At 35.3% G+C, this 23,056-nt stretch overlaps 1 protein-coding gene across 2 annotated transcripts in view; it reads right to left on the bottom strand.

The window, feature by feature from the left end:
- Window positions 1–23,056, bottom strand: part of GABRA3 (gamma-aminobutyric acid type A receptor alpha3 subunit) — a 153,961-nt gene that overhangs the window by 38,852 nt on the left and 92,053 nt on the right. For both annotated transcript variants that reach the window (XM_029240645.1, XM_029240646.1), the window contains exon 5: window positions 19,513–19,595. In XM_029240645.1, coding sequence (XP_029096478.1) covers window positions 19,513–19,595 — 83 coding nt within the window. The remainder of the gene's footprint in view (window positions 1–19,512; window positions 19,596–23,056) is intronic.

Consider the following 23,056-nt stretch of genomic DNA (forward strand, 5'->3'; position numbering starts at 1 on the left):
AGTGACAAAAGAAAATGCCACAGGAAATCTAACTTTTAAACATAATATGCCCTGTATATGGTCTCAGTCATTTCTTCAACTCACTGACAAAAATACTTCTGGTTCAATGTATAATTTCTACTGCAATTAAAGACATTTTTATAAATCTTGTGTCTATAAAATATTTTGATGCCTGTGAAGGTATATTGCTTAATTAATGCATAACTGCTTTTCCCAGCAGCAACACTTAATGTATATATTCAAATACAAAACCTGTTGAACTTTCAGTCTATTTAATAAAATTAAGATTTTCATTGTACATCTTTTTTAATATATCAATTATGGTTCTTATAATGGATTGCATAATGTTGATATCTGAAGTTTTATTTTTCAACAAAAGCATACTGTGTATGCATAGAAACAGTGTATAAATAGTCTTCATTTTTATTAGGAAATGCAAAATTGCCATCTTTTTTGAAATAGTCCTTTCAGTCTATCTTTAATATATTTATTTAAAATTTTTACAGCTATGGGTACAAGAACTATGTCACTTTCCTCTTAATTCAACTAGGAACTCTTAAATCTATCAATTAAGTGAGTTGATTAATGGCAACTGACATTAGACCTTGTTTTCAGGGAGAGAGCAGAAAGTGCCCACATACAAGGGACAGCCACTACTCAGCCCCAGCTGTTTGTGGCCATGTGGGGATTTGAGTCCAATGTTGTCCAATCTTCTGATTTCATAAAATAATAAACAAATCTGGAATTTTGTATGACACCTCCCAAATTTCAAATCTTGGAGGATAATTTTGAAGGTTATTAACACTGTATAGATCAAATAAATGACATCTGCAAACCACCAACTTGTAACCTCTTGTCTAGAGGTTTTTCCCTATGGATGGCTGTGGTCTTGTGATTCAGTTTTGGAAACAAAGCATCCTCTGCTGCCTATGGGGTATCTAGGGCTCCCAACTAAAATTGAGATCTTTAAACTACGATCACCAAGAAGAAAGGGATATCATCTCCTCAGGACTCTTCTCACACACTTACATAAAACTTATACTAAGACTATTAAGTGAGGACTATCACAAGGCTATTAATAAAATGTGATTTCACAAGGTCCTTGTCCTCTCATTTTCCCCAGTGCCTTCTAACCTTAATATATATGTTTGGGTTCTACTATGCCTAAACATATAATTACCTGTATATGTCTTCATTTATTTATTTTTATTTTTATTTTTTATTCTTTTATACAGCAGGTTCTTATTAGTCATCAATTTTATACACATCAGTGTATACGTGTCAATCCCAATCACCCAATTCATCACACCACCATCCCCACCCCCCGGCAGCTTTCCCCCCATGGTGTCCATACATTTGTTCTCTACATCTGTGTCTCAATGTCTGCCCTGAAAACCGGTTCATCTGTACCATAGTTCTAGGTTCCACATACATGCGTTAATATACAATATTTGTTTTTCTCTTTCTGACTTACTTCACGCTGTATGACAGTCTCTAGATCCATCCACGTCTCAACAAATGACCCAATTTCGTTCCCTTTTATGGCTGAGTAATACTCCATTGTATATATGTACCACATCTTCTTTATCCATTCGTCTGTTGATGGGCATTTAGGTTACTTCCATGACCTGGCTATTGTAAATAGTGCTGCAATGAACATTGGGGTGCATGTGTCTTTTGGAATTATGGTTTTCTCTGGGTATATACCCAGTAGTGGGATTGCTGGATCATATGGTAATTCTATTTTTAGTTTTTTAAGAACCTCCATACTGTTCTCCATAGTGGTTGTATCAATTTACATCCCAACCAACAGTGCAAGAGGATTCCCTTTTCTCTGCACCCTCTCCACCATTTGTTGTTTGTAGATTTTCTGATGATGCCCATTATAACTGGTGTGAGGTGATACCTCATTGTAGATTTGATTTGCAGTTCTCTAATAATTAGTGATGTTGAGCAGCTTTTCATGTGCTTCTTGGCCATCTGTATGTCTTCTTTGGAGAAATGTCTATTTAGGTTTTCTGCCCATTTTTGTATTGGGCTGTTTGTTTCTTTAATATTGAGCTGCGTGAGCTGTTTATATATTTTGGAGATTAATCCTTTGTCAGTTGCTTCATTTGCAAATATTTTCTCCCGTTCTGAGGGTTGTCTCTTCGTCTTATTTATGGTTTCCTTTGCTGTGCAGAAACATTTAAGTTTCATTAGGTCCTATTTGTTTATTTTTGTTTTTATTTCCATTACTCTAGGAGGTGGATCAAAAAAGGTCTTGCTGTGATTTATGTCAAAGAGTGTTCTTCCTATGTTTTCCTCTAAGAGTTTTAGAGTGTGCGGTCTTACATTTAAGTCTCTAATCCATTTTGAGTTTACTTTTGTGTATGGTGTTAGGGAGTGTACTAATTTAATTCTTTTACATGCAGCTGTCCAGTTTCCCAGCACCACTTATTGAAGAGACTGTCTTTTCTCCATTGTATATCCTTGCCTCCTTTGTCATAGATTAGTTGACCATAGGTGCGTGGGTTTACCTCTGGGCTTCCTATCTTGTTCCATTGATCTATGTTTCTGTTTTTGTGCCAGTACCATACTGTATTGATTACTGTAGCTTTGCAATATAGTCTGAAGTCAGGGAGTCTTATTCCTCCAGCTCCGTTTTTTTCCCTCAAGACTTCTTTGGCTATTTGGGGTCTTTTGTGTCTCCATATAAATTTTAAGACTTTTTCTTCTAGTTCCATAAAAAATGCCATTGGCAATTTGATAGGGATTGCATTGAATCTGTAGATTGCTTTGGGTAGTATAGTCATTTCCACAATATTGATTCTTCCAATCCAAGAACATGGCATATCTCTCCATCTGTTGGTATAATCTTTAATTTCTTTCATCAGTGTCTTATAGTTTTCTGCATACAGGCCTTTTGTCTCCCTAGGTAGGCTTATTCCTAGATATTTTATTCTTTTTGTTGCAATGGTAAATGGGAGTGTTTCCTTAATTTCTCTTTCAGATTTTTCATCATTAGTGTATAGGAATGCAAGAGAGTTCTGTGCATTAATTTTGTATCCTGCAACTTACCAAATTCATTTATCAGCTCTAGTAGTTTTCTGGTGGCATTTTTAGGATTCTCTATGTATAGTATCATGTCATCTGCAAACAGTGACAGTTTTACTTCTTCTTTTCCAATTTGGATTCCTTTTATTTCTTTTTCTTTTCTGATTGCCATGGCTAGGACTTCCAAAACTATGTTGAATAATACTGTTGAGAGTGGACATCCTTGTCTTGTTCCTGATCTTAGAGGAAATGCTTTCAGTTTTTCACCATTGAGAATGATGTTTGCTGTGGGTTTGTCATATATGGCCTTTATTATGTTGAGGTAGGTTCCCTCTATGCCCACTTTCTGGAGGGTTTTTATCTTAAATGGGTGTTGAATTTTTTCAAAAACTTTTCCTGCATCTATTGAGATGATCATATGGTTTTTATTCTTCAATTTGTTAATATGGTGTATCACATTGATTGATTTGCATATATTGAAGAATCCTTGCATCCCTGGGATAAATCCGACTTGATCATGGTGTATGATCCTTTTAATGTGTTGTTGGATTCTGTTTGCTAGTATGTTGTTCAGGATTTTTGCATCTATATTCATCAGTGATATTGCTCTGTAATTTTCTTTTTTTGCAGTATCTTTGTCTGGTATTGGTATCAGGGTGATGGTGGCCTCATAGAATGAGTTTGGGAGTGTTCCTTCCTCTGCAATTTTTTGAAAGAGTTTGAGAAGGGTGAGTGTTAGCTCTTCTCTAAATGTTTGATAGAATTCACCTGTGAATCCATCTGGTCCTGGACTTTTGCTTGTTGGAAGATTTTTAATCACAGTTTCAATTTCATTACAGGTGATTGGTCTGTTCATATTTTCTATTTCTTCCTGGTTCAGTCTTGGAATGTTATACCTTTCTAAGAATTTTTCCATTTCTTCCAGGTTGTCCATTTTATTGGCATACAGTTGCTTGTAGTAGTCCCTTAGGATGCTTTGTATTTCTGCGGTGTCTGTTGTAACTTCTCCTTTTTCATTTCTAATTTTATTGATTTGAGTCCTCTCCCTCTTTTTCTTGATGAGTCTGGCTAATGGTTTATCAATTTTGTGTATCTTCTCAAAGAACCAGCTTTTAGTTTTATTGATCTTTGCTACTGTTTTCTTTGTTTGTATTTCATTTATTTCTGCTCTGATCTTTATGATTTCTTTCCTTCTGCTAATTTTGGGTTTTGTTTGTTCTTCTTTCTCTAGTTCTTTTAGGTGTAAGGTGAGATTGTTTATTTGAGATTTTTCTTGTTTCTTGAGGTAGGCTTGTATAGCTATAAACTTCCCTTTTGGATTGTCATGTTTTCATTGTCATTTGTCTCTAGGTATTTTTTGATTTCCTCTTTGAGTTCTTCAGTGTTCTCTTGGTTATTTAGTAACATATTGTTTAGCTTCCATGTGTTTGTGTTTTTTACGTTTTTTTCCCTGTACTTCATTTCTAATCTCATAGTGTTGTGGTCAGAAAAGATGCTTGATATGTTTTCAATTTTCTTCAATTTACTGAGGCTTGATTTGTGACGCAAGATGTGATCTATCCTGGAGAATGTTCCATGCACACTTGAGAAGAAAGTGTAATCTGCTGTTTTGGGATGGAATGTCCTATAAATATCAATTAAATCTATCTGGTCTATCGTGTCATTTAAAGCTTCTGTTTCCTTATTTATTTTCATTTTGGTTGATCTGTCCATTGGCATAAGTCAGGTGTTAAAGTCCCCCACTATTATTGTGTTACTGTTGATTTCCTCTTTTACAGCTGTTAGCAGTTGCCTTATATATTGAGGTGCTCCTATGTTGGGGGCATATATATTTATAATTGTTATATCTTCTTCTTGGATTGATCTCTTGATCATTATGTAGTGCCCTTCCTTGTCTCTTGCAACATATTTTATTTTAAAGTCTATTTTATCTGATATGAGTATTGCTACTACAGCTTTCTTTTGATTTCCATTTGCATAGAATATCTTGTCCCTAGGTCTGAAGTGGCTCTCTTGTAGACAGCATATTTATGGGTCTTGGTTTTGTTTCCATTCAGCAAGCCTGTGTCTTTTCATTGGAGCATTTAATCCATTCACGTTTAAGGTAATTATCAATATGTATATTCCTATGACCATTTTCTTAATTTTGGGGGGTTTGTTTTTGTAGGTCCTTTTCTTCCCTTATGTTTCCCACTTAGAGACATTCCTTTAGCATTTGTGGTAGAGCTGGTTTGTTGGTGCTGAATTCTCTTAGCTTTTGCTTGTCTGTAAAGCTTTTGATTTCTCCATTGAATCTGAATGAGATCCTTGCTGGCTAGAGTAATCTTGGTTGTAGGTTCTTCCCTTTCATCACTTTAAGTATATCATGCCACTCCCTTCTGGCTTATAGAGTTTCTGCTGAGAAATCAGCTGTTAACCTTATGGGAATTCCCTTGTATGTTATTTGTCGTTTTTCCCTGCCTGCTTTCAATAATTTTTATTTTTGCCAGTTTGATTACTATGTGTCTCAGTGTGTTTCTCCTTGGGTTTATCTTGTATGGGACTCGCTGCATTTCCTGGACTTGGGTGGCTATTTCCTTTCCCATGTTAGGGAAATTTTCAACTATAATCTCTTCAAATTTTTTCTCAGGTCCTTTCTCTCTCTCTTCTCCTTCTGTTACCCCTATAATGTGAATATTGTTATGTTTAATGTTGTCCCAGAGGTCTCTTAGGCTGTCTTCATTTGTTTTCATTCTTTTTTCTTTATTCTGTTCCGCAGCAGTGAATTCCACCATTCTGTCTTCCAGGTCACTTATCTGTTCTTCTGCCTCAGTTATTCTGCTATTGATTCATTCTAGTGTAGTTTTCATTTCAGTTATTGTATTGTTCATCTCTGTTTGTTTGTTCTTTGATTCTTCTAGGTCTTTGTTAAACATTTCTTGCATCTTCTCGATCTTTTCCTCCATTCATTCTTTGAGGTCCTGGATCATCTTCACTATCATTATTCTGAATTCTTTTTCTGGAAGGTTGCCTATCTCCACTTCATTTAGTTGTTTTTCTGGGTTTTTATCTTGTTCCTTCATCTGTTACGTAGCCCTCTGCCTTTTCATTTTCTCTATCTTTCTGTGAATATAGTTTTTGTTCCACAGGCTGCAGGATTGTAGTTCTTCTTGTTTCTGTATATGTCTTCTTATCTTTGCCATTCAAGTGGTTGTAACTCCCTATGGTTAAAGGACAAAGCAGTGTTCTGCCCAATATACCCAAGAGTTTGACAATGGAAATTAGAACAGGTCCTTCTGTGAAGGGGTAGGTGATGGAAGATATTATCCACCCCCAGGAAAGAAAAGGAATTTCTTGCTGAACCTCTTAACTTAAACTGAGTACCTTGAGCATACAATCCTGAATATTAGCCCTAAGAATCCTAGCATGTTCTAATACAGATGTGACAATAAATTGTGCAGCTACCAGTTCCTTAGAAACTTCACTGGGCCCAGAGTGGCAACTTGTTTTATGCAAAAAGCAATGGTTTCATTTCTTTGATAATAATCAAAAGGAGGAAAAAGGATTTTCTTCTCATTTGTTGGAGGTCAAATCAGGAAAGGCAAAAACTACTAAAGGAAGAGAAGGAAGAGGGAGAAATATATTCAAAAAACAAATTGAAAACTACTTGATTGTCTGCTCACAGCCTGACCCCATATTTGTAAAAAAGGTTAATAAGGCACAGTAAGCACCACCAGTATGCCCACAATCTATTGATGGAGACAGACATTGCACAATAGTTATAGCACAAGCCTAAACATTAGATGTATGCACACTAATGAAACAAAAACGAGTGTTAAGTGAAACCAGAAGGAGGCTCTATTGATTCTGCTTAGAGTGTAGTGTTAGAGAAGGATTCATAGACTGGGTGATACTCAGAAGATGAGGTCACATTTAGTAGGTGATAGAAGGACTTTCCTAGCCACACAGCAAAGGCAAAAATCCATATGCGAGCATGGAGTGTTAAGGGAATTAATGGTATCCCTGGAGTTACAGGCTAAAAGGAAGCTGAGGTCATATTATAAAATAGCTTAATTGCCCACACCAAGAAATAAGGGTTTTATGGCCTTAAATGACACATTAGACCCATTGGACTTAATAGATATTTAAAGGACATTCTGTCCAAAAACATCCGAATATACATTCTTTTCTGTGCACATGGAAGTTCTCCAGGATAGATCACATTCTGGCCACAAAGCAAGTCTCAATAAATTTAAGAAGATCGATATTATATCAAGCATCTTTTCTGACCACAAAATATGAAACTAGAAATCAATCATAGGAAGAAAAATGGAGAAAACACAAACATGTAGACGCTAAACATCATGCTACTAAAAAACCAATGGGCTAATGAGAAAAATCAGAGAGGAAATCAGAAAATACCTTGAAACAAATGAAATGAAAGCACAACATTCAAAAAGCTATGGGATGCAGCAAATGCAGTTCTGAGAGGGAAGTTTATGGCAATACAAGCTTATGTCAGGAAACAAGAAAAATCTCAAATAAACAACCTAACCTACCATCTAAAGGAATTAGAAAAAGAAGAACAAAGAAAGTCCAGAGTCAGCAGAAGGAAGGAAATTATAAAGATCGGGGGGAAAAAAATGAAGTAGAGATCAAAAAGAAAAACCACCCACAGCAATAGAAAAGATCAATGAAACCAAGAGCTGGGTTTTTGAAAAGATAAATAAAATTGACAAGACTTTAAGCTATGCTTATTAAGAGAAACAAGAGAGAGGATGCAAATAAACAAAATAAGAAATGAAAGAGGAGAAATTACAATGAATATTACAGAGATACAAAAAATCATAAGAGAATACTATGAATATATGCCAACAAATTGGACAACCTAGAAGAAATGGATAAATTCCTAGAAACATACACTCTTCCACAATGGAGTCAGAAAGAACTAGACGATCTGAACAGACTGATCACTAGTAGTGAAATTGAATTAGTAATCAAAAAACTCCCAAAAAACAAAAGTCCAGGACTAGACAGCTTCACAGAGGAATTCTACTAAATATACAAAGAAGAATTAATACCTATCCTTCTCAAACTATTCCAGAACATTGAAGAGGAGGGAACATCCCCAAATTCATTCTATGAGGCCATTATTACCATGATACCCAACCAAAGACAATACAAGAAAAGAAAATTACAGGCCAATATCTCTGATGAATATAGATGCACAAATCCTCAAGAAAATACTAGCAAACCAAATCCAACAATATATAAAAAGAATTATATACCATGATCAAGTGGAAATTATTCTAGGATCCAATAGTGGTTCAATATCCACAAATCAATCAGCATGGTATACCACATTAACAAAAGGAAAGACAAAAACCACATGATCATCTCAATAGATGCAGAAAAAGCATTTTACAAAATTCAACATCCATTTATAATAAAAACTCTCCAGAAAGTGGGCATAGAGGGAACATATCTCAAAATAATAAAGGCCAACTATGACAAACCCACAGCTAACATTGTGTTTTCAATGGTGAAAAGCTGAAAGCTTTTCCTCTAAAATCAGGAACAAGACAAGAATGCCCACTCTTGCCATTTCTGTTTAACATAGTAATGGAAGTCCTAGCCACAGCAATAAAACAAGAAAAAAAAGGCATCCATATTAGAAGGAAAGAGGTAAAACAGTCACTCTTTGCAGATGACAAGACACTATACATAGAAAATGCTAAAGTCTCCACCAAAAAACTATTAGAATTAATAAATTAATTCAGTAAAGTTGTAGGATTCAAGATTAATGTACAGAAATCTGTTGCTGTTCTATACACTAATAATAAACTATCAGAAAAAGGAAACAAGAAAACGATCCCATTTACAATCGTATTAGAAAGAATAAAATAAGAAGGGATAAATTTAACCAAGGAAGCGAAGGACCTATATTCTGAAAACTGTAAGTCATTGATGAAGGAAATGGAAGATGACACAAACAAATGGAAAGATATCCCATGTTTACAGATTGGAAGAATTAAAACAGTTAAATTGTTTAATATTGTTAAAATGTCCATACTACTCAAAGCAATCCACAGATTTAATACAATCCCTATCAAAATATCCATGACATTTTTCACAGAACTAGCAAAAATAATCCTAATATTGGTATGGGAGTGCAAAAGACCCCAAAGAGCCAAAGCAATCTTGAGGAAAAAGAACAAAGCTGGAAGTCATGATCCCTGACTTCAGACTGTATTACAAAGCTACAGTAATCAAAACAGTATGGTACTGGCACAAAAACAGAAATATAGATCAATAGAACAGGATAGAAAGCCCAGAAATAAACCCACATACTTATGGCCAATTAAACTATGACAAAGGAGGCAAGAATATACAATGGAGAAAAGACAGCCTCTTCAATAAATGTTGCTGGGAAAACAGCTACCTACATGTCAAAGAATGAAATTCAAACACTCCCTCATACCATATACAAAAATAAACTCAAAATGGATTAAAGACCTAAATGTAAGACCGGAAACCATAAAATTCCTAGAAGAAAACATAGGCAGAGCACTCTCTGACATAAGTGTTAGTATATTTTTGGATTGTCCCTTTAAGCAAAGGAAACAAAAGGATAAGTAAACAAATGGGACCTAACTAAACTTAAAAGCTTTTGTGCAGCAAAGGAAACCATCAGCAAAACAAAAAGACAACCTACTGAATGGGAGAAAATATTTGCAAATGATACATCCAATAAGGGGTTAATATCCAAAATATATAAACGGTTCATATAACTCAGTATCAAAAACAACCCAAAAAACTTGATTAAAAAAGAGGGAGAAGACCTGAACAGACATTTTCCCAAAGACATACAGATGGTCAACAGTCACATGAAAAGATGCTCAATATTCCTAACCATCATGGAAATGCAAATCAAAACCACAATGAGATATCACCTCACATGTATTATAATGGCTGTCATCAAAAAGACCACAAAGAACAAACTTGGCAAGGATATGGAGAAAAGGGAAACCTAGTACACTAGTACAATGTTAGTGGGAATGTAAGTTGGTGCAGCCACTATGGAAAACAGTATGGAGGTTCCTCAAAAAACTAAAAATAGAACTACCATATGATCTAGAAATTCTACTCCTGGGTGTATATATGCATAAAATGAAAATATTAATTTGCAAAGATTATCTGCACCCCAAGGTTCAAAGCAGCATTATTTGCAATAGCCAAGATATGGAAGAAAGCTAAGTGTCCATCAACAGATGAATGGATAAAGACAATATATTGTGTGTGTTTGTGTGCGTGTGTGTGGAGGGGTAAAATGGGATGTTACTCAACCATAAAAAAGAATGAAGTTTTGATATTTGCAACAGCAACATGGATGGACTTGAAGGGTATTACGCTCAGTGAAATAAGTCAGACAAGGAAAGACACATACTGTATGTTATCACTTATATACAGAATCTAAATATTACAACAAACTAATGAACATAAGAAAACAGAAACAGACTCCCAGATATAGAGAACAAACTAGTTCTTACCAGTGGGAAGGGGATTTGCGGGAGGGCAAGATTGGGGTAGGGGATTAAGAGACACAAACTATACTATGTATAAAATAAGTAAAATACAGGGATATACTGTACAGCACAGGGAATATAGCCAATAATTTATAATAACTTTAAATGAAGTATAATGTATTAAAATATTGAATCACTATGTTGTACACCTGAAACTAATATAATATTTTAAATTAACTATACTTAAATTTTTAAAAATGAAATAAGGGTTTTAGTCCATAGGCTATAAGTTCTTGTGGACATGCCTGAAATAGGGAGATGATATGGCCAGATGTATAATTTGGAAAGATTGCTCAACCTGCAGAATGGATGCCTGGTTAGAAAGAGTGAAGCTAAAGCCAAGACAGAAGTTAAAAGGCCATCACAATGTTTGGTGTGAATGACATTTAGGACACAATATAGAGTATTAGACAGTGGGATGAATTAAGTGGAATAGGGAGGAGATCTCAGTGGCAGAATATAACTGGTGGCTTTTCATGATGGTTAAGAAAGAAAAGGAGGAAGTCTATGGAAGGATTCTAGATGACACAGAGTTTGTAACTTTTGCAAGTACTTGGCTAATGATGGAATTCATTCACCCACTGGGGAACAGAACTCTTCCCCTTTAGGCCTTCTCTTTCTTCTCTCCTTCCTCCCTGAACTTTGGGCTCCTGTAAGCCCTCAAATTCCCTCACATAGAGTCCTACCCCTTCTCCTCAGTTTCATTTTTTTTCATGGAGGAGCAGGGGTAGAGTGGCTTGGGAAATGGATACTGCAGAAAGGCTATCTATCAGACAATCAGAACTACAGCATTCCCAGAATGGCCCCCTCAACGTATATTGTATTGGCTATGATGGCACTAGCATCTCTTTGCCTTTAGTTGCTTTGCCAAATGCCTCCTTCTGTTACTCGAGCCTTGGTATGTGCCAGCCCCAGGAATATGGGAAGTAAATATCAATCCTGCCATGATAACACCAATGAGAAGGCATTCCCTTTGAACTCATACTGTCAGAGAATGATTGCTAGCTTGCTTGATTGATTAAGTCAGTCACTCATTCAACAAATACTAAGACATTATATTAGACAGTTAATGTACAGAGATCATAAGACATTTGAGGTCCCATCCTTTCATTAAGCTTATAGTCTAGTGGAAAAAGACAGAAAATATATAAGTAAATAAATAAAGATAATATCATACAGTGATAAGTGCTATAAAAAATAAAACAGAGTTTATGAAGTGGGGAAGGGTTTCATTAGATACAGTGATCACAGAAAACCCCTTTGAGGGGGTGGCTTTTAAACAGGAAAATGGAAAATAAGCAAAAACCAGAGCTTGCTGGAGAATATTTCAGGCCACAAACAAACAAACAACCACAAAAAAACAGAAAGTGCAAAGTCTTCTAAGTGGGAAACATCTTGCAGTGTTGCAGTGTTCTAGGAACTGGCAGAAGGCTGATGTAAAGGGGAAAGAGATACGAGATGAGGTTGAAGAGATAAACAACAACCCAAATACAGGATCTAAGCCAAGGCAGGGAACACAAAAGAAGGTTTTAGAGAAAAAAAAATAATCAGTTTGGTTTGGGCATATTCAGTAAAAGTACAAGAGTTCTGATGAACATAACAACTACAGCCTAAGGTTGGCATACATATAAAACCAAATGGAAACAAACACTGTATACGTTTATAACTAATTCAAATACTTAGTCAGGATTTTAAATTATCAAAAGTTACAGGGTAAGTTATAGGCACTAGTTACTGGCAAATCAGGACAAATTTGGATTTCTGGCACGAATTATATGTGTTTATGCATTTATCGAAATGATCAAGTGGTTTTTGTCCTTTATTCTATTGATATGGTGTATTACATTGATTGATTTTTGGATGTTAAACCAACTGTATATTCCTGGGATATATCCCACTTAAAGATAGTGGATAATCCATTTATAAGTTATTTTAATTTGGTTTACTAGTATTTTGTTGAAGATCTTTGTGTTTATATTCATAAAGAATATTTGTCTTTGCTTTTCTTTTCTTGTGATCTTTGGTTTTGGTAGCATAGTGATACTGACCTGTCACCTCCTCTTCTGTATTTTACAAGACTTTGTGAAGACTTAGTGTTCATTCTTCTTTAACTGTCTGGTAAAATCAATGGTGAAACCATCTGGACCTGGGTTTTTCCTTGTGGGAAGTTATAAAATTACTAATTAAGTCTCCTGTTATAGGTCCAATAAAAATTTCTATTTTTTTTCCTCAGTTTCAGTAGTTTGTGTGTTACTAGTAATCTTTCCATTTCATCTAAGCTATATAATTTTTTGACCTATAATATGCAGCTCATAGTTTTCCTGTATAATCCTATTTATTTCTGTATTTAAATAAATAAATTATAATATATATAATTTATTATATATTATAATATATATAATATATAATTATAATATATATATTTATTAAATATATAATATTTATATATTTAAATAAATTTAAATATATAAATTCTGTATTTATATAATCCTATTTATTTCTGTAAGGTCAGTAGTGATGTCCCCTCTTTCATGATTTTAGTAATATGATTATTCTCTTGTTTTGTGTGTGTGTGTGTGTGTGTGTGTGTGTGTGTGTGTGTGTGTTTTGTGTTCCCCACAGCCCTTGGTCAGTCTAGCTAAAGGTTCATCAGTTTTACTGATCTTTTCAAAGAACCAACTTTTAGATTATTTGATTTTCTTTAATGTTTTTCTATTTTATTTAATTTCACTCTAATATTTATTATTTTCTTCCTTCTGCTTCTTTTGGGTTTAGTTTGCTCTTCTCTTTCTAGTTTCTTAAGGTGGAAGGTCAGTTCCTTCTTTTTAATACAGGCTTTACAGTTATAAATTTCTCTCTGAACACTGCTTTAGGCTGTTTTTACATTGTGCATAATTTTCACCAATTTCAAAATATTTTCTAATTTCCCTTGTGATTTCTTCTTTGAGCCATTGTTTATTTAGGAGTGTGTTATTTAATTTCAACATATTTGTGAATTTCCCAAATTCCCTTCTGTTATCGATGTCTAATTTCATTCAATTGAGGTTAGATAACACACTTTGTATGCTTCTAATACTTTTAAACTGATTGCATCGTGTTTTATGGCCTAACATATAGTCTAAAACAGAAAATGTTCCATGTGCACTTGAGAATAATGTGTTCTGATATTGTTTGGTAGAGCGCAATATAAATGTTTACTAGATCTAGTTGGTTTGTAGTGTGTTCAAGTCTTCTATTTCTATGTTGATGTTCTGTCTAGTTGTTCTATTGGAAGTGGACTATTAAAATATTCAGTTTTTATTGTTGAATTGTCTATTTCTCCTTTCAATTCTTGTCAGTTTTGCTCCATGTATTTCGGGGTTCTATGATTAGGTGCATCTATCTTTATAATTGTTATATCTTCCTGATGGATTGACCATTTTGTCATTATAAAATCTTCCAGGCTTCTACAGAGTGGGGGTAAAGAGGATGGGAACAGAGTTCTCTGGCCTTACTGAGAATCAGCCATTTTTCTTGACTAACACTCCTCAAATTGTTGTGAGCCTTTGGTTAGAGTTTGGAGAGAAAGTTTATTTTGCCAATTTTTGAAAATGTTCTTGTTGCTTTTATGGAAGAGCGGATTTTCAGAAGTTCTCACTTCACCACTCCAGAATTGCTTCCTTATTAGAGATTTTAAGGTTAACTTTAACTGCCCACTTAAGAATTTAAACCACTCTCTCCTTCTTAATGTACTTTATTTGGTTTCCTGGACAATATGTTCCCTGAAGTTTCCTCATGCTTCAGCTATCCTATCCTTCACATTTACTGAGTTATTCTCTTCTCTTTAGCCTCTAAATGTTGTAGATGACTTCTCCAGCCTTATGGCTTTAAATATCATCTATATGTATGAAACCTGAATTAAATCTCCAGTCCAGATATCTTTTCTGAACACCAGACTTACATTCCATATAATCAGCACCCAGAAGCACTAGTTGTGTCCCTTATCAAGCATGAGCCCCATCAGGTGTAACCATTATCCTGACTATTGTTTCTATGTGTAAATTCCTTCCTGGCATTTGTTGGGAAATTTATATACTTTTTCTGAATTTCAAATACTGAGAAAAATAGTTGAGAAATCAGCAAAATGGAAAAAGTATTATAATTCTACTATAAGAATTAAAGCTTAACAATAGACACAGAAGCATGACTGGCTTAAAGAAATCTACTAATGTCAAGTGAAAAGCAAGAACAGGAAATGCTGGCACACTGAGTCAAAAGTATTGAAATTCTAAATATCAACACAGGAGTACATGTTGATCGGATCAGTTGATTCTGCTTATTATAAGTGTATCTTTGTAGCCCTGTATGCTGCTAATAGCAAGTCATTCTTGCAAATTAGATATTAAGTCTATATGCATAGTATACAATATACAAACCCTGTGAGTGTCTTTTCAAGATATAACAAGATTGAGAAGCAAAATAAACACTTAAACTGGCAATTTTGACATTTGATTTTGTATAGTTCTGTTACCTTGCTAAGAGATCCAAATGTTTTAATTCAAATACTACCCAATAAGGTTTGCTGGTGTTTTCCAGTGTTTGAGTATCTTCTATAGTAATGTTACTGGCATTTGCTAATACTTCTAAACTTGTTATTTCTTATTTTAAAAAGTTGTATATCCATAATAATGAGCAAAGAGCATGAAAGTCTGAAGTGTTTTATGAATAACATTTAATTTATGAAATTCTTGGGAATTCCAACTCTTATTCCTGATTTCCATAGTTTAATATGATAGAAATTTGGAAATACTACCAACAGCAATGACGGATGAAATATTAAAGACTTCTAACACCACAGATTAGTTTTGCCTATTTTTATATATGACATAAATGGAATCATGCACTATATACATAGATGTGTCTGGCTTTCACGCAGCATTAAACCTGTGACCTCATCCAGATTGAGTTGTTGAGTATAATATACTTGTCATTCTTATATAGTATTCCATTTTATGAATATGTCACAGATATTTTTATTGAAGTATAGTTGATTTACAATGTTGTATTAATTTCTTTGTCACAGATTTTTAATCCATTTTGATGGGCATTAGGGTAGTATCAAGTCTACTAAAATTAGCTCTGCTATGAACATTCATTATATGCCTTTGGTAGACATAAGTACTGATTTATGTTTGGAAATTACTCAGGACTAGAGATGCTAGGCTATATGATACATGTATGTCCAGCACTAGTAGATACCACCAAACAACTTCCCAAAACCTTTGTACAAATTTACATTCCTATCAGCAATTCATTTTAGTTATCCTAGTGGATGTGGAGTAATATTCTCTGGACTGCAATTTGCATTTCCCTGCTGACTAATGTAATTGATCACTTTATGTGGGTGATTGGAAAACCCTGTTTTATAAGGTGACTGTTCAACACTTTGGCCTTTTTTTTTCTATTGAGGTTTCTGACTACTACTTATAGACTTGTAGGGGATATCAATAATTATGGATTTGAATAATTTGTCATGTACATGCAATGCAAATATTTTTTCCCATTCTATGGCTTGCCTTTTCACCATTATCTTTTGATAAAGAGAATCTCTTAATTTTTAACATATTCCAAGTCATCCTCTTTTACCTTTGTGGTTAGTGCTATTCTATGTCCTGTTTAAGTAATTTATATCTCTTCTAATATCTTAAAGATATTCTCTTATGTTTTCTTCTAAAAGCTTTATTGTTTTACCTTTCACCTTTTCACATTTAGATTTGTAACCCATCTGGAATTTATTTTTGTGTATGAGAGAGATAAAGCCCCCCCCACCTCTGTGTGTGTGTGTGTGTGTGTGTGTGTCTGTGTGTGTGTGTGTGTGTACTTTCTGCTATGCCCCATTAGTCTATTTTTCTATCTTTGCAACAATAATACATATTGCTTTAAAGTATACCAAAGCTTTAACACTTTAAAATAAGTCTTCTTATCTGGTATTGGATTTGATTTGATTGTAAACTCTGATTGTAAACTCTCCAGCTTTGTCTTTTTCAAGATTGTCTTAGCTATTTTTGGCACTCTTATATTTCTATTTAAACTTTAGAATCAGTGTTGTTTTCTTTGTATTTATCCTGCTTGGTGTTTACCAATTTCTTGAATCTTTGGATTGATAACTTTCATCAGTTTTAAGAATAACTGACCTTTAGCCACTTAATGATTGCTTTTGCTCATTTCTCTTCCTGTTTTTCTTCTACAAAATTACACATGACAATATATTTTACTGTGTCCCACACATTCATTTACTCTTTTCTATGTTTTTGTCTCTCTGTACTTCAGTTTTGCCATTTTCTATTTAACTATTTCTAAGATCTCTAATCCTGTCTTCTACTTATTAAATCCACCCTTTGAATTCTGAATTTTTGATATTGTACTTTTCCATAACTAATTTCTAATTTATTCTCCTTTATAGATCCCAATTTTCTGTTGAAATTCCCTATCTTTTATCTATTTTATTCATCTTTTCCCTTTTTTCTTGAACATATTAACCATAGTTTTTAAAAGTCCTTATCTACAATCTGATATCTGAATCACTTATATGTCTGTTTTCATATTCTGGGTTTGGTTTTGGATCTTGGTTTTAGATCACATTATTCTGCCTATTGGTATGCCTAATGATTTTTTATTGAATTCCAGACATTGTGTAATAAAAATATAGAGTTTTCAGATGATGTTGACTTCCACGAGAGAGACTTCATTCTTTCCTTTGTTAGGCAGATAGTGTGGGATAATTATCACCTTAATCCCATAAGGCACTGAGCTGTGTCATGGTTTTGGTTAAACTTAGTCTGTCTCTGATATTCCCTTATATTTAGGACATAGCTTCTCCAGGATTTTAAATGGATAGCCTAGCATGTCATCTTTTTTATAGCATTGGGATACTGCAGGAAAGCCAGCTCTACTTTCCAAAGGTTTTCATATTATTTATTATACTTTGTACAAATTCAAAATTCAGCAATTGTATTGAGAGGGGTATCAGTCAAGAGGCTGAGATCCCTTAGATCTCTACTTTTATCACTTTAGTGTTGTGTGACCATCAGAATTATTACTTTTTTTTTTAATATATCATCCAGCAGCAGCCCTATGCCCAGGGCCAAACTTGAATTCCAAGTTGCAATCCATGGCCAGAATTGGCAAGTACCACCAAGAATGAAGAAGCTACAGGTCACAGATTAATCTGTGAGAGGTTCTACCCTTTCTCCAGAATTTTAGTCTCTTCAATCCTTATTGCTCAACAGTTCTGGGTCTCCTAATTGTTCATGAGGGGAGCATTGTTTATCCACAAACAGCTCTATCCTACCCAGAGTGGAAGTAATACTCATCTAACTTGATAGTAAATCCATTAGGACAGAAATGTACAAGTCACCCTTGAGTTCTCTCTTTTTCTAATATTCCACAACTAATTCATTGGAGGATCCTCTGAGATTGTCCTTCACAATATATCCAGAATCAAATTACTTTTTACCACTTATGCCACTAGCACTCTTACCTGAGCCATTATCATCTCTCATCTGAAATACTGCAATAACCTCTTAACTGGACTCCCTGCTTCTACCTTTCTCATACTTATATTTTTAACAGAGTATCCATAATGATTCTTTAAAAACCATAAATCAGATAACATAATTATTTTCTTCAAAATATTCCAATCACTCCCCATTTTCCCTCAGAATAAAATTCAAAGCCTTTTAATGTTCTTCAAGACTTAGATGACCTGATCCCCTCTTTGATCTCATATCTGATATACTTATCTGACTCCCTGGCTGTTCCCTCTAACTAGAGTATTATTTACTCAAATATCTGCCTTGTTAAACCTTTTACCTCATCAAAATTTCTTCCCAAATATCACTTTTTCAAAGAGGCCTATGCTGATTACTCTATTTTAAATTTCAATGGCAATGCTCATCTTCCACCTAGACATGGCTGACCCCACCTTATTCTGTAGTACTTTTATGTCTTCTCATGGTGCTTCTCATTTTACAACATACTTTACTTTTTCATCTAGTGTTTGTTTTCTCTTTTGCCATCACTCTGTCCTCTACAGTGTAAGCTCCATACGGGCACGTCTTTGTTTTATTCATGGATACATTCCAAGCTCCTAGAACAGAGCCTGGCCCATGGGAGACAATCTGTAAATATTTGACAATGATTGAAAAAAATATGTCACACACAATTACTTGGGTCTTTTCAAACGCACTTTCTACTTCAAAATACAGAGATAAATCTAATTTAGAGATGATCAACACAGACCTTGATATATTGCTCTGATGACTCCCAAATGAAACTTACTCTGAAATTCTTAGTCAGAAACTCACTCTAATTCTATTCAATTTTGATTTTTCTAATTTATTTGAAAATAGGCTATGTATCTATTCATTTCTCTGCCAGATTTACAGCTACTGGCAAAGGCAGTACTCTCTAAAAATGAGGAAATTTCTAGAGTCTCTTCCTGTCTACCATTTACTGTAGGGAATTAGATAGAACTACAGTATATGAGGATGCAGGTAGAATAAGCATTTCAAAAATACAAACACATTCTGTTTGAGGGATCTTGCCTTTAGGAAGCTACTACTGTACTTTATATTAGTTCTATCTTAGTTTGTCTTCTGGATAATTTAGGAAACAGATGTTAATGTTTCAATATAATGAAAGGCAAATTAGTCTAAAATGGTGAAATAAGGTTTCCTGTCTAGAAGGAAAACTGTTAAAGGTTAAATCTCCTCCAGATCAGTTAGTACTACTCCACCCCACTCCCCTTCCTCACTCACATACCAGCCTGAATTAAAGGTCTCAGCTTTTGAAACTACTAAGGGACAGAATAGGAAATATTCTGTTTCTTTTGGAAAAAGATCAGGCAAACAGAAAGTGAGAAAATACATACAGCTGCCAAACTTCAGTGGGCAGGCATGCACATCCATAGGAAAATCTTCCAAATGCATGGGACACTCGGCATGAATTGTTAACCTAAAAGGAAGAACAACAGAACATGAAATTAAGCTAAAATGAATGATATTAAACATGGAACTGAGTTCTCGTTCACCAGCAATGGAGTGTTGCTAAGAATAATGGGATTTTATTTGTTTAGGTTCACTGAGATCCAAGACTTTATGAACACAAGGGATGGATTAAATGAACTAGATAGCCTCTCAAAGTAGCATTCAATATTAGATTTTTAGATCAGATATAAATCCCACCTTACCACCTTTAGGAAAACAAATATCATTTGTCTATCCTAACAGAGCTCCCTTAGCTACTTCACCACCAGAGAAGTCTGGAAACACCAGGTACTGACTCATTCACTCCTGATAGCAGTTTAATTATTTCCGAAATAATTCTCCTCATCAGGCTATCATGTGAGTTAAATAATTTAGAGATTGCACTGGAGAGGAGAGATGTATAGAAAGAATATCTTTCTTTTTATATTTATTTATTTGATTGCACCGGATCTTAGTTGCAGTAGGAAGGATCCTTAGTTGCAGTTCGTGGGCTCCTTAGTTGTGGCATGTGAACTCTTAGTTGCAGTATGCATGTGGGATCTAGTTCCCTGACCAGGGATTGAACCCGGGCCCCCTGCATCGGGAGCGTGGAGTCTTAACCACTGCACCACCAGGGAAGTCCCTAGAAAGAATATCTTTAACCTGATAATAAACAAGCACAAAAGATGGCTCTGCTGCTTACAGCAACTGCTATAGCTTTGTTTAAGAAGATGGTTCTTCGAGAATACATACACACACTAGTACATGTACACACACACACACACAGTAGCTGGCCAGAAAAAAATTACAAAGTTTATGGAGGACATCAAAAACCTCAGAGGTCAAGTCTGAAGAGCTCATGTTCTCTTAATAGGGACAACATATTGGAGAGACTGTTCATGGATCCCTCAGTGGAAATCTGGATAGGGTACGACTTGCCATGCCCACATACTCATTCTTCTGCATCAGTCTGTCTAAGTAATCGATTCCAAAGTTTCCCCTCTGTTTTCCTGCAGATATTTTTGAGCCTCAACTTTCTTTGGCCTAGAAAGTAGCCTGCTATGTGTAAATGGGACTCACACAGCAAAAATTCAGAATTATTTGACACCTAACTCTGATGAGCTATTTCTAGCTAACCTGTATACCTCCTGGTTATATTGGATTCAATCTCTGCTATCCTCTTGGATGGCCAACTGGCAAGAATCTCCAATCCTGGCTAATTCCTTTTTTTTTTTTTTTTTTTTTTTTTTTGGTTATGGGGGGCTCCTCACTGTTGTGGCCTCTCCCGTTGCAGAGCACAGGCTCCGGACGCGCAGGCTCAGCGGCCATGGCTCACGGGCCCAGCCGCTCCGCTACATGTGGGATCTTCCCGGACAGGGGCACGAACCCGTGTCCCCTGCATCGGCAGGTGGACTCTCAACCACTGCGCCACCAGGGAAGCCCCTGGCTAATTCTTAAGCATGATAAATGTGTGACACCTCATAAGTGATCAGAGTAGCAGTAGTAGATATTGCTCAAAGCAGGCTGACTAAAGCAAACATGCTCAAGTGCTTATTAGCAAGAACCCTAGGCTAGAAGGCAGAAGCCAAGTGTGTGCCCTTCAGCAAATATTTACCCATATCTTATTTTCCATTTCCTTATCTAAATAGTAACAGGTGAGAAGTAGATGGCAAGTGTCCTTGCAGCTCTAACTAATCCCTTAGATATTTATAAAAATTCCCATGTGTCTTGGACAAAAGCCCTATTCCCAAGTCAGCCTGCAATACCCTACCAATCTACCCTTTATTCTTAAGGCATAAATAGGGGGTTTCATGACTCAAAGAATCTGATATAAGAGAAATGTCTTTCACTGAGAAGCTTGCTCCTGTTTGAGAATTAAAAGATTTCATGAGGGTTTAATAAAGAAAATTGTGTTCCTTCTCTCCACTTATATTAGTATTTCCAAGATACTGCGTCTTATGAGTAATGCCAAGGGGAAATTACTTTATGTCTACCCAGCTGTCCTAGGGACATGGCAAATAAAACCACAACAAATAGATAATCAAAGCAAGGTGCAAAAGGTATTGATTTCTGCTTAGGAGCAGAACTGATTCATAATAACTTTCCTATCTTCCTTCCCATCCACTTCTTGCCCATCCCACCTAAGCATAGAGCAGTGATGAGAAGGCAGATGTTGGTTGGGGTGGGGTACTTCACAAGCCAAATTATGCTATGCTCTTTTCCTTGGTTCTTAAATGCATCCTAATGCTCTCTGAACAACTGCATCATACTGTCTTCTCTTCTTGCCTTCCCTCCTCCTTGTTTCAACTTTCAAGACCCTTCAAGCTTTTTCTGCAGCAGAAAGCATCCTGACTACACTCAGGCTAATAGACCCATCACCACAATCTATGCCATAAACAGATCCATCCCCTTCAAAACTTTCCTTCCACCCTCTTTTATTTTATTGTTATTAAATTATTATGATTTTTGTGACAAAAACACTTAACATAAAATCTGCCCACTTAGTAAGTTTTAAGTATTCAACACAGTATTTTTAATTGGCCGGAATAGACATTACTCCAAAGAAGATATACAAATGGCCACAGGTATGAAAAGGTGCTTAACATCACTACTCATCAGGGAAATGCAGATCAAAACCATAATGAGGTATCACCTCACATCTGTTAGAATGGCTATTATCAAGAAAGATAAGAGATAACAAGTGTTGGCGAGGATATGGAGAAAAGGGAACCCTAGTGCACTCTTGATGAGAATATAAATTGGTGCAGCTCCTATGGAAAATAGCATGGAGGCGCCTCAAAAATTAAAAATAGAACTACCATAGGATCCAGCAATCCTACTTCTGGGTATATATATCCAAAGGAATTGAAATCAGGATATCAAAGAGATGTCTGCTCTCCCATGTTTATTGCAAAATTATTCACAATAGCAAAGACATGTAAGCAAACTAAGTGTCCATCAACAGATGAATGGATAAGAACATGTATATACATACAATATAATATTATCCAGCCTTAAAAAAGAAGGAAATCTTACCATTTGCAGCAACACTGATGAACTTGGAGGACATTATGCTAAGTGAAATAAGCCAGACAAAGACAAATACTGTAGGATTTCACTTATATGTGGAATCTAAAATAGTCAAACTCATAAAGCAGAGAATAGAATGGTGGTTGCCAGGAACTGGAGTGAAAGTGGAGGTATTAGTGAAAGGGTAATAAATTTCAGTTATACAAGATGAAGGAGTCTTAGAGATCTACTGTACAGCAAGTAGTCTTCAGTTAGCTTTTCAAAGAAGGTCCAAGACCCCTCAAAATGTGATAATCAGATCATAGGACCTCAGTCCCAGCCAGGTTTTAACCTGTTTTGATTCCTATGCAAAGACCAGCAGTAAAAGGTAATATAGGAAATTCCCTTCTTTGGGGATGAAAGACACAGATGGGAATACAG

The sequence above is a fragment of the Monodon monoceros genome, unplaced genomic scaffold, assembly GCF_005190385.1.
Source record: "Monodon monoceros isolate NGI ecotype Baffin Bay Population unplaced genomic scaffold, NGI_Narwhal_1 Super_Scaffold_22, whole genome shotgun sequence".
Taxonomy (NCBI): Eukaryota; Metazoa; Chordata; class Mammalia; order Artiodactyla; family Monodontidae; genus Monodon; species Monodon monoceros.